Source organism: Nicotiana tabacum, chromosome 12, assembly GCF_000715075.1.
Source record: "Nicotiana tabacum cultivar K326 chromosome 12, ASM71507v2, whole genome shotgun sequence".
NCBI lineage: Eukaryota > Viridiplantae > Streptophyta > Magnoliopsida > Solanales > Solanaceae > Nicotiana > Nicotiana tabacum.
Window position 1 is genome coordinate 90,238,721 of NC_134091.1, and position 11,740 is coordinate 90,250,460.

Below are 11,740 nucleotides of genomic sequence, written 5' to 3' on the forward strand. Positions count from 1 at the left end.
CTAGAGCAGAAAAGAATGTACGAAAAAAGTGGGATAAAGATAATCTTAGGATATTTATAATTAATTAATTAATAATTAAAATATAATTAAGTAACACTCAAAAAAATTATTGATAAATTTAGACAATTGAAGAATTTTGATAAGTATTACACAAGTTTTAAAAAAATAAAAATATTCCTAGAGTGGAAATGTATATTCATGTTATATTAAAAGAAATATAGTATCAAAATATTATGCCAATTGACAAGTTAATAAAAAGTCACATTAGTAAATGTATAGTAGTAGTAAGTACCTGCTAATTTAATAAATAATAAATAAGGAATAAATAATTTATTTGATTACTATATGATGTGTATCTTTTGATTTTGAACAGATTGTGTTATATTTCTGCACGATATATTAAGAAATAAAACAAAAAACTAATATTTATTACAACAATATGATATATCATATCATAATTTTATAAAATTAATATTCTATCCGCGCATCACGCGGGTTCTCACACTAGTATAACTTAAACAAGGAGAAAATGGTAAAAATGAACTACATTAGGAGTTTAGGACCATGTTGTTAGGACATAGTCGTAATAATATGGCAATAAGGGGGCAATTGTATGAAGACTTTGGGAGAATTAAAAAGCTCGAAATGTTATCCGAAACCAGGGTTAGTTGCAACTAAGGTAAAGCTCCGTCGTACACGTAAACATAAAGCGCATCTACACGTCGTACCTTCTGCATCAACGATTGTACCACTTCCTGTCAAATACAGTTAAAATCCCCATTTGCTGGCATTATCCACTATCCATTTTCCTCGCTCAAGAAAAAGAAAAAAAAAAGGAACTTCTACTCCTATATCTGACATCTCTCTCTATTTCTTCCGTTGATAGCTGAAATATCAAACAAAACTTGTCCTCCTTTTTCTGCATTCACTACTTCTCTTTTAATATCTGACATCTCTCTCTATTTCTTCCGTTGATAGCTGAAATATCAAACAAAACTTGTCCTCCTTTTTCTGCATTCACTACTTCTCTTTTAATTATATGTAATCTATTTGTGTGTGATATAACCGTCACCGCTTCGGAAATTCGCCGGTTTCTGACGTCAGCAATAGTTACCGGTCACCGGATCCAAAAGTCTTATATGTATGCGCCTCCCTCTTCTTTGATCTGCTTCTCATTTTTTGAATTAATGTTTAAATATTATTTGCTCAATAAATTGAAAATGGAATCTGACTATGATGTATTATTTTTAATTTTTTTTCTTATGAGTTTTACAATAAACGGGAAGATTGATATCTAGTTGTGTATATATTGAGGAGCAGTCATTGAAAGTCATCATTTGATATATAAGCTGCTTTACTTTGATTGGGAAATTGATGAGTTGTACTTTTGAAGGTTTCTAATTTTGCCTAATTCGAATTTAAGGTGAGACTTTTTTCATTTTTGGATAATATTTTCATTGTTTAAGGATTCATTTATTTACATGGTGTTTTACCTGTATCTCGAAATGGTAAAATCAATTAGTAATTTGGTCCTTGTTCTATCATTGAAAGAAAAATGCTTTTAATGGAGTGTTTTAGTACTACTACTTTTTCGTTACTCCTTTTTTTTTTCCAATTTGCAAGTCGTTTTAGTTTTTCTATTTCCTGATTCCTTGCTTCTCTCACTCAAAAATCAAACCGGAGCTTTAATGTTTTTCCTGGATACGAAACTGTCATCATAAAATGGTTATTTTTACAGAACCTTGAGATCTGTCCTGTGGTATTCGTTGAATCTGATTAGATTAGTGAAAATCAAATATACATGCCTTCTCCCCAAGTGCTCGTTCTGTTTCAACTATGAGAGGTGGTAAAACCCACACAAAATTCAGCAGAAGCAATACAATGTTTGGTTCTTTTAACCTGCCTAAAGTTCAGCACTATTTATACATTGTTTGGTTGTCATTTTTGTTGCTAACAAATAATACCTGCATAAGCTATGCATGAATCTATGGTTATCAAAAAAGTTATACATGAATGTATGCATTATTTTATGCAGATTAAAAGGTGAGATAAGAATATTGGAATTAGTAATACATAAATTAAAGAAATTAAATGACCAAAATAACCCTCATGTTTTAGATAATTCTTTTTCTGAAATTCAAAGAAAGCACATATTTTAAACTGTACATTTTACAAGAAATAATACCCATATAATAATGATTGCATTACAATCCCTGCATTATTAATCTCTACATTTATCCTGCATTACAGTCCGTGCATGACTTACGATCCATACTAGTATACTATTTAAATGTGTAAGAGTCCTGGAAATAAATAAACGACAATATGATTTAAATGGCAAATGTTGAAGTTAGTACCTATATAAGCCTTGCACAAACTTCAACAGTTTTACGAAGAGGCTATTTGCATGCTTCGCATCCATGACCTACGAGCCGCTAAAGGAGCATAACTCTAACATTACATCAACATACATTTGTATCTTCATTAAGAAAATGTAGACGTATGTCACCAATATGTTTGTGCATGCGTTGCCAAAATTAAGATAAAAGTAAAAGGCAGGAAAGTATCTAGAGGGTGAGCAATGGAGTAGTTAAAGTTATGAACCTTGGAGGGTTTGAATCATGCAACTAGTACAAGAAGCTTCAAGAACCTTGGAGCGTTTGAGTCATTCAACATTTGTTGTTGAAGTTAATAGTACAAGAAAGTAGTATGTCTAATAGAAGTTCAACTAGTTCCGATGTAGAAGCTTCTGCATAAGAATGCATGTGAATTACATTCATTAATGAGTAAAAACAAACAAAAAAAAAGGAAAAAAGAAAAGTAGGATTTCTTTAATTGGAAACCTTCAAAAATTATGAGGTAGACATATAACTATTTAAATACAAAATGACAATCATGTCAAACCAGATAGATCTATAGGTAGCCGTTAGAAGTTTTTTGTAGTTTATGTGAATCGACCATAAAGGACTAATTTTTAGTAGTTTGTGTGCATCGCGTCGACCAGACAAACCTAATATTTAGTAGTTTGTTTGCATCGACCGGACAAAGCTAAATATCTCATCATACTAAGGTTGAATGCAACACCTCAAAGTAAAATTAATGCTATTCATAATGCGACAAAATAACATATTTAGATAGTCTGAGAAGGGTAGGATATCAGTCATTTGAGTTTTTTTAGCTAATATCCACCAGGATTTATTATACCTATTTTTTGGTGATATCCAACGAAGGTTCGATATACGCATGATGATCATACACACAGAAGAATCTTCATGATATCAGACGCTACTAGATCTATGTTTTTTCCATCAGAGATTTTCTTTGGTTGTACTTGATGCTACAAAAGTGGAGTTGACACACGACAACAGACTAGGTAACCTACATGAACTAGCTTGTTATTGAAACTCCCTTGCAATCTACAATACTTTCGAGCAAAATCTTTTGGGTTTTTTGCTTGGGGCACACCTAGGTGTTTGCTGCAAGCATTCTTCACCCAACATGACCACTGCTTAGATAATGGAAGATCTCGGTGTGGGCACATTGAGAAATGAGAATGCATGCTTTCTAGGGTGCATTAGGATTTGTGAACATAGTTACCCTACTGGCTACTCTTTGCTCGGTCCATGGCATTTTTAATAGTAACAATGTATATCGTAGGTTTTAAGTGTGTGTCTTCTGTTGTTTAGGCTTATTAGCTAGTAGTGACATGTTGTACTAACTGGTATTTGATTTGAAACCTAATTATACGACCCACTTTACCAAGGCTCCCTTCCCTTACGGGAACTTTCTGTTGGGGTGACTGTGCCCCCTTAACCCAGTTTTATCAGACCAAAGGTCTCTTTTGAGCCTACCTTTGCTAAGAGAATAAAGAGAAAGGAAAGTTAGACTTGGACACAATCTCTATGCAGAATCACTGCTTACCTGCTCTCATGTCCGGTGGTTGTACTTACTGGCTGTTTTATTGTTATTAAGATATAAATAGTAGTAAAACTTTTGTCTGTTTCTACTATATTGAAATAACCGCTACATCATGTTTGGCACTAGAGATGACAAGGTTCAATTTAATAAGAGAACAAAACCATCATAGGATGATCCATTCTGCGACTGTCAAGTCATCATTTTCTAGCTTGTGAGACTCTATGGACCGCTTTGAAGATAAATTGAAGGTGAAATTTCATATTGTTATTTGCTCCCCTTCCAGTACGGGTTAATGTGCTAATTAGACAAAACCCCGAGAACACTTTGAAAATTATCAATCATTTATTATTAACCCATTCGAAATGAAATCTTTGTGGTTTAACCATATAGCTACTATCGGATCCAAAGTAGGGGTTTATGCTAATTAGAGAGGTTGTACATAATCATCAGTTGTCTATTATTAATCTGAAAGTCTTTTGCGAAATGAAATCTTTGTGCCAAAGAAGTAATGGGGAGTGGTGATAAGGCAGGACATGGCGCAACTTTATCTTATCGGGGACATGACCCTTGATAGGAGAGTGTGGAGATCAAGAATTAGGGTGGAAAGTTAGTAGGTAGTCAAACGTTTTTCTTTTTTTCCCCAATACCGGTAGTATTAGTGTTAGTATGATATCTTTCTTATTCCTAGGTTGCTATTACTACCTGCTGTTTGATGCTATCTTTTGCTTCAGTTTTCTTAATAATATCTTCTTGTTGTTATTTCTTGTTGCCATTGCTTGTTTTCATCTTTTCTTGAGCCGAGGGTCAATCAGAAATATCCTCTCTGCCCTCCCAAGTAGGGGTAAAGTCTGTGTGCTACCCTCCCTACACCTTACTTGTGGGAAATCACTGGGTTTGATGTTGTTTGACCATATAACTATCTAGTTTATCCAGGATTTTTATGTTATTTGCAATCCCAAGTATAAGTAGAAAGCTGAGAGAGTAAAAGTTTGTAGATAATCATTAGCGGTGTACCACTAAACCGGTAGTCTTTTTTTGAATGAAATCTTTGTGGGATACTGTATTTCCAAGATTGGATTTCATATTCGAATAAACCTCGTAATCGTAAGAAAGTGGGCTTTTTAGTTATGGGCCTAGCAAAAGAAAAATTGGGATAGGATTCTATAGGATCTTCCCCCCTTCAAAATCGGACGTGAAAGTTTCCTTTCATCCGGCTCAAGTAGGTACAGCAAATAAGGAAAGGAGTTCTCGTTTTCAAACTCTAGAAAATCCCAAAATAAAAAGGTCTACTCCTTACTCAAGTTCCCAGTGAAGACGAAACAAGATTTTAGTGATTCCGTCTTCTATTAATTCTTTATTCAAATTCAACAAATAAAATATAAAATTCTTGAGTAGTCTACTTCCCTTTGAATGATAAATCCCTTAACTCTTAATAATTAAAGGAATACCTTGGAACCCATAAGGGATTTACTTGTCTATATATTGTTCCATTCGATCTTTTAGGTCCCGACTTCACCTCGATGGTTAGGCCACCACGCCCTTACAGTCTATACGCGATAGATAGACTCCTAGAACCACGACATATTTGCTTACTTGAACATAATTTCTTTCCACGAAAAGAAAGGAAACGGTTCATTCCACAAAATAAAAAGCTTTTTTTCGAGGTACAAATAGAAATTCCTCTTTATTTGATTTGTTACGAAATCGACCATAGATCAATTCCCTTTTTATTTGGGAGTATTGACTACACCCCAATTCTGTGCTTCATGTTACTCTTTCCAAGTGATATGTCAGGTCCAGGGCATCCCAATTTGATTGACTGGGATGACGGTTTCTCCTTCCGAGTCTGTAAAATCAGAATTTCGATCAAATCACACATCGCAGTATACTAGGCCAAACCGGTAGTCTTTTTTTGAATGAAATCTTTGTGGTTTGACCATAAAGCTATCTATTTGATTCGAACAGCTCCAATAGTCATTGATATTTTCATATAGATATTGGAATAGGAAGGTCCATTACGTAATAACAATTAGTATCATGCCATCTTTTATTGTTTATCACCTATTTGAAATCTTTCTCTTGCATATTCTTCATCAACCAGATTTAGAAGATCTATTTGGGATATTGGAAGTGAGTTCTCCGGTTTGTTCAAACCTCGAATGTTCCACCGTATGCCTGCTTTCTCGCACCAAAATAAGTATCAGGTAATTTTGTCCATCAAACCTTTGGCAGATGAGAATAATTCACCTAGTGTATGTAGCCTCTACGGGAATTTGAACTCTGGCCTCTATGGCTTTCATGTAACTTCATTGAGTGCTAGGTCACCCTCTTGGGTTTAAGTTTAGGTCGATATTGCTAATTATATATTGAGGGGGAAGAAGAAAGGTTATCATTATTGTTTTGAAGCAGCTTTTGAATGTTTAATCACTTTCTTTAATCTGAAAGTTAAAAGGCAATGAATAATTCACCTGAACTCACCTGTAAGCTGGTTCTCGAGAGGCTTGCTTACTGAATATCATTCCCAGGCCCCTTTGAAACCTGAACTAGTGTACCCGACACATGAAATAATAGATCTGAACTCAATCGTCCTTTTAGAACTGTAACTCTTGGTGTATGGTTTATTCACAGGCCTTAAATAACAATAAAGTTGGCTTTCAGCTCAAGAATCGCCATTATTGCTACAAGATGGCCAAGGTTTGTTAAAACGCCACATGTCTGTTATAATGCTAAGACCATAACCCCGATGCGATCACATTCCAAAGTGTTTGTTTTCCTGGTATACCCATCCTTAACCCACCACTCCAACCCGTTAAGAATAGATTGTATTTCTTCCTTCTGTATATTGTACTTGTCTACTTGGAACCTTTAATATAAAGACATTATTACTGTTGAGTTCTGAAGGGTTACATTTCATTTCATCTTGATTATCTAATTGATGAATCCCTTGAAGAGGGTCCTGTTACAATGTCTTCACAACCATATAAAAACTTACTTTGAGATTATTTCTTACTCAACAGTTCTGTTTCCTTTTTCGTCTTTAGTATGGGTGACATTGTTCTCTGGAATTGTGTGAAATTGAGAATGTGGAAGTCCTGTGATGCACATGCGAGAAAAATCGTGATTGATATTTTCCCTTGTGTTTCAGTGTTGTAGACTGCAGGAAAACATTTATTCTGCAATTGCTGGGGTACAATTTTCTTAGGTTTCACAGATTTCAGCAAAATATTTATGACAACGTAAGCTAAATTTTACTTCAGAGTCATGGCATCAAGATCTTGTGCAAACTTTTTTGACTTGGCATCTGTGGAGATACTGGATATACCTCAGATTCCTAGAGCTCTTCCCCGGGTGATGACTGTTCCTGGAATCATCGCTGGTGGTTATGGAAGCAATGATGGGGATTCAGATAGTATAACATCTGCTTGTCATGAGCGAAAAATTATTGTTGCTAACATGCTGCCTTTGCATGCTCAAAGGGATACAGCAGCTGAAAAGTGGTGCTTTAGTTTGGATGAGGATTCTCTTTTATTGCAACTGAAGGATGGCTTTTCACCTGAAACTGAGGTTATCTATGTGGGTTCTCTCAAGGTTGATGTGGAACTGAGTGAACAGGAGGAAGTTACACAGAGACTACTTGAGGAGTTCAAGTGTGTGCCTACCTATGTACCTCGTGACATCCAGGAGAAATTTTATCATGGCTTCTGTAAGCAACAATTATGGCCACTTTTTCACTACATGCTTCCCATGTGCCCAGATCATGGAGATCGTTTTGATCGTCAGCTCTGGCAAGCTTATGTCTCAGCAAATAAGCTATTTGCTGATAAGGTTATGGAAGTGGTCAATCCCGAGGATGATTACATATGGGTTCAAGATTACCACCTCATGGTTCTTCCAACATTTTTAAGAAAGCGATACCATCGAGTGAAGCTTGGGTTTTTTCTTCATAGCCCATTTCCATCATCAGAAATTTACCGAACTCTCCCAGTTAGGGATGAAATTCTAAAAGGATTGTTGAACTGCGACCTGATTGGATTTCATACATTTGATTATGCGCGTCACTTTCTGTCGTGCTGCAGTAGAATGCTAGGTCTAGATTATGAATCTAAACGAGGACACATTGGACTTGATTACTTTGGTCGTACAGTTTACATAAAAATTCTGCCAGTAGGAATACATAAGGGTCGACTGGAGTTGGTGTTAAATCTTTCTTCTACATTTGCTAAAGCTAAAGAAGTTCAAGAACAGTTCAAGGGAATGAAAGTCATTCTTGGTGTGGATGATATGGACATCTTTAAAGGTATTAGTTTGAAATTACTAGCTTTTGAACACCTACTACAGCAGCATGAGGATTTGCAGGGTAAACTTGTCCTTGTCCAAATAGTAAATCCTGCTCGTAGCTCTGGGAAAGATGTCCAGGAAGCTAAGAGGGAGGCATATTTGACTGTTGACAGGATCAATCAAATTTATGGAAGATCTAATTATGAGCCTGTAATTTTGATTGATCGTCCAGTTGCTCGCTATGAGAAGACTGCATATTATGCTGTTGCTGATTGTTGCATAGTCAATGCTGTGAGGGATGGGATGAATTTAGTGCCTTACAAGTATATTGTCTGTAGGCAGGGTTCTCTTGGTATGGATGAGGCTATGGGTATCAAAGCTGATTCTCTTAGAACTAGCATGCTTGTTGTGTCAGAATTTATTGGTTGTTCACCATCATTGAGTGGAGCAATTAGGGTAAATCCATGGGATATTGAGGCTGTCGCTGAGGCTTTAAATGTGGCCATCACAATGTCGGATTCTGAGAAAGTGCTTCGTCACGAGAAGCATTACCGCTATGTTAGCTCTCATGATGTAGCTTATTGGGCCCGTAGCTTCATGCAGGATTTGGAGAGAGCATGCAAAGATCATTACAGTAAGCGATGTTGGGGCATTGGTCTTGGCCTAGGTTTCAGAGTCATCGCACTTTCGCCAAGTTTTAGAAAGTTGTCCATAGATCACATTGTTTCCTCATATAGGAGGACACAGAGAAGGGCGATATTTTTGGACTATGATGGTACTGTCGTACCTCAGTCATCTATGGTTAAAGCTCCAAGTGCCGAAGTTATTACACTGTTGAACACTCTAAGCAATGACCCTAAAAACACTGTGTATATTGTTAGTGGCAGAGGAAGGACCTCATTAAGCGAATGGCTTGCTCCATGTGAAAGGCTTGGAATAGCTGCTGAACATGGATACTTCATAAGGTACAGAGCTAACCATCTTTTATTTGTAGGGTTGCTTTCATGCTAATTGTCAGATAGTCTCCTTGATTTGCAGTTGGACTGTTGTTTTTCATCTGGAATTTGTGTTCAAATTTTCTTGTACACGTTCATGTATAACAAGGTCTATTGCTATCTCTTGTTGCAGGGAGAGTAAAACCTCTGATTGGGAATCTTTGGCTTCTGATCTTGAATGGAACGAAATTGTGGAACCTGTGATGAAACTTTACAGGGAAGCAACTGACGGATCATATATAGAAACTAAAGAGAGTGCATTAGTGTGGCACCATCATGATGCAGACCCTGACTTTGGCTCCTGCCAGGCAAAGGAATTGTTGGATCATTTGGAAAGCGTACTTGCAAATGAACCTGCAGTTGTTAAGAGGGGCCAACATATTGTTGAAGTCAAGCCACAAGTAAGCCTTCTCCTCCTCTTTTTTTTTGTGCGTGTGTGTTCCTTTAATGATACACCACAAGCATGTTGCATAATGCTATTCAAAAGTCTTGACGTATCTTTGTGTGCCTTGCAGGGTGTGACCAAAGGATTAGTTTCAGAGAAGGTTCTCTCGATGATGGTTGATAGTGGGAAACCGCCCGATTTTGTTATGTGCATTGGAGATGATAGGTCAGACGAAGACATGTTTGAGAGCATATTAAGCACCGTATCCAGTCTGTCAGTCACTGCTGCCCCTGATATCTTTGCCTGCACTGTTGGGCAAAAGCCAAGCAAAGCCAAGTATTACCTCGATGATACTGCCGATGTTCTTAGACTGCTTGGAGGCCTTGCTAATGCTTCTTGTCCAAAGCCAAGACATACTGCTCAATTCCAGCTCGCGTTTGGCTCTATTATTTGAGCGGGCAAACAAGTTGCAGTTCATGTACATAGTTCTGCTTTTGGGAATTTTTCTTTTACAGATGAGGAATGAGTTCCATCTTAAATCCTAACTTAATGTGATGAATGACTGGATACAGGCTTTGGGCATTTCCAAGTTATGCTGGATTCAGGGCTTGAGGTTTGCAGGCTACTTAGTGTAGAAAGTATCATCAGGGCTAGAGTTCCTTTTTCAAAGTACAGTTTTGCAGCAGTCCTGGTGCCTGCCCTGAATGATTTAACAGGTACCGTTACTTTGTACAGATACACGAATCTTTAATATGAATGACAGTTTGGTTTATCTCACTTGAGTTATCTTAATGGATGAAATGCATCGTTTGAATTCTTCATAGTAACTTGTAGCCGAGGCGTGTTTGTGCTTGGGGCAATGACTCTGCTAGTGAGGTTCTGACTGAGGCGCGTATATTGCTGGTTGAAAACTATTTCCAAACCTCCTCTTTGGCCTGGGTTCGCCCCTGGCAGATGAGAATTTTCGGAAGGGCTCCCTTCGGAGTTCAGCCCCCAAAATAAAAGACGACTTTCTGAAATGTCATTGAGAAATGATCGATTGACTCATTTCTGCCTTAAAGTAGCAGCAATAGGTGCAAACAAAGATGACTCAGAGACAAGATTATGCATCGTGTGAACTTTAGGACTTCAGGTCATACAGAAAGAAAAAATATTTAAAAAGCAGTAGCTTTGAGAGCAGGAGTTATTAACAAGTAAAGTTTTACGAAAAATCTAACAAGAAAAGTCTAGGACAGTAACTTGCCCATGTGAGTAAAGAAGATGAAATCGAAAATATTTCTAGCTTTAGGCCCTTCTTTTGTTATCCGGAAAAAATATTCCTGATATTTTTAGAAGCAATTTCTCTGCGTCTCTTCAAACAGAAATCGGTAACATACAATTCACCCTATATTTTTATTCATAATATGGAATCTAAACCATTTATTGTGGTTTTAATCAATCAAAACAAGAAATGAAACTGCAAACAACTCGACAATTTAAACTTCTTTATATTATTGCAGAGTGGATGGGAAGTTGGAAGAGAGATTTCAAACTTTGAGCCTCAACCCGATTGGTTTCCTTCCCACCATATTTCAGCCAAGTGATGATTGGTCTTTTCAGTGGGATGATACGAGTCAAAGAATATATGTTCCTTCACATTTTTGCATAACTCGTAAGCCTTTGCTTTTCCACAAATACCAAATCCTCTGTATGGACCAAGGCCGCAGCATCCTGTCTTTGCTTCTGTGAAACCTTTACATAACAAAATCTTTGTTATCTGCTATTTGAAATTTTATAAGGAAAGAAAGAATACAGGACAACAGAAAAAGGCTTGAGGCATCATATTATCTTGTCTTAAAAGAGGGATTGTTTGATTCCATTTCCAACGTGGAACTCTTGAAATCTCCTTACTTGTCATGTTTCCTCATTAGTGTTAGGTGTTTGCCCTGGTTTTCATCATATTTAGTTTTCCTATATCTTGAAGGAATGACAACATATTTTACCATACTTGATTTTGTCTGTTACAAAAAGAAAAATACAATTCTTTCATATTTTGCTAGTCCTTTTTGTTGAAGGAAAACGTTTTGACTTCTATAAATTAAGGATACTTCTTTCTCATTGACTAGCATCCACAATGTAGTCCCTAAGAGGTTTGATAGTCTTGTTTAGGGAGAGAATTTGTGAG

At 36.6% G+C, this 11,740-nt stretch overlaps 1 protein-coding gene and 1 non-coding gene across 12 annotated transcripts; both read left to right on the top strand.

The window, feature by feature from the left end:
- Positions 1 to 799: 799 nt before the first annotated feature.
- LOC107799906 (putative alpha,alpha-trehalose-phosphate synthase [UDP-forming] 9) lies at positions 800 to 11,396 on the top strand. 11 transcript variants are annotated; one of them, XR_012697404.1, is made up of 7 exons: positions 882 to 1,141; positions 6,020 to 6,122; positions 7,064 to 9,161; positions 9,325 to 9,592; positions 9,707 to 10,054; positions 10,149 to 10,292; positions 11,076 to 11,396. XR_012697404.1 is itself a non-coding variant. In XM_075226686.1 (6 exons), the coding sequence occupies exons 3-5, from the start codon at positions 7,180 to 7,182 to the stop codon at positions 10,028 to 10,030; spliced, it is 2,574 nt and encodes an 857-aa protein (XP_075082787.1). In that variant the 5' UTR covers positions 800 to 1,141; positions 3,231 to 3,373; positions 7,064 to 7,179; the 3' UTR covers positions 10,031 to 10,054; positions 10,149 to 10,353. The 11 variants fall into 11 exon arrangements, 8 of the variants coding, with proteins under 8 accessions (XP_075082787.1, XP_075082784.1, XP_075082785.1 ...); XM_075226686.1 differs by lacking the exons at positions 6,020 to 6,122; positions 11,076 to 11,396 and adding an exon at positions 3,231 to 3,373 and having other exon boundaries at positions 800 to 1,141; positions 10,149 to 10,353; XR_012697405.1 differs by lacking the exon at positions 6,020 to 6,122 and having other exon boundaries at positions 805 to 1,141; positions 7,176 to 9,161.
- Positions 10,418 to 10,568, top strand: LOC142167617 (U4 spliceosomal RNA). Its single transcript, XR_012697710.1, has one exon. It is a non-coding gene; the product is annotated as a U4 spliceosomal RNA (small nuclear RNA).
- Positions 11,397 to 11,740: the final 344 nt, after the last annotated feature.

Coding starts and splice junctions, on each gene's coding strand:
- LOC107799906 (XM_075226683.1), top strand. CDS start 7,180: ATGGCATCAAGATCTTGTGCAAACTTTTTTGACTTGGCATCTGTGGAG. Junction 9,162..9,324: donor GAACATGGATACTTCATAAG/GTACAGAGCTAA, acceptor CTCTTGTTGCAG/GGAGAGTAAAACCTCTGATT. Junction 9,593..9,706: donor TTGTTGAAGTCAAGCCACAA/GTAAGCCTTCTC, acceptor TGTGCCTTGCAG/GGTGTGACCAAAGGATTAGT.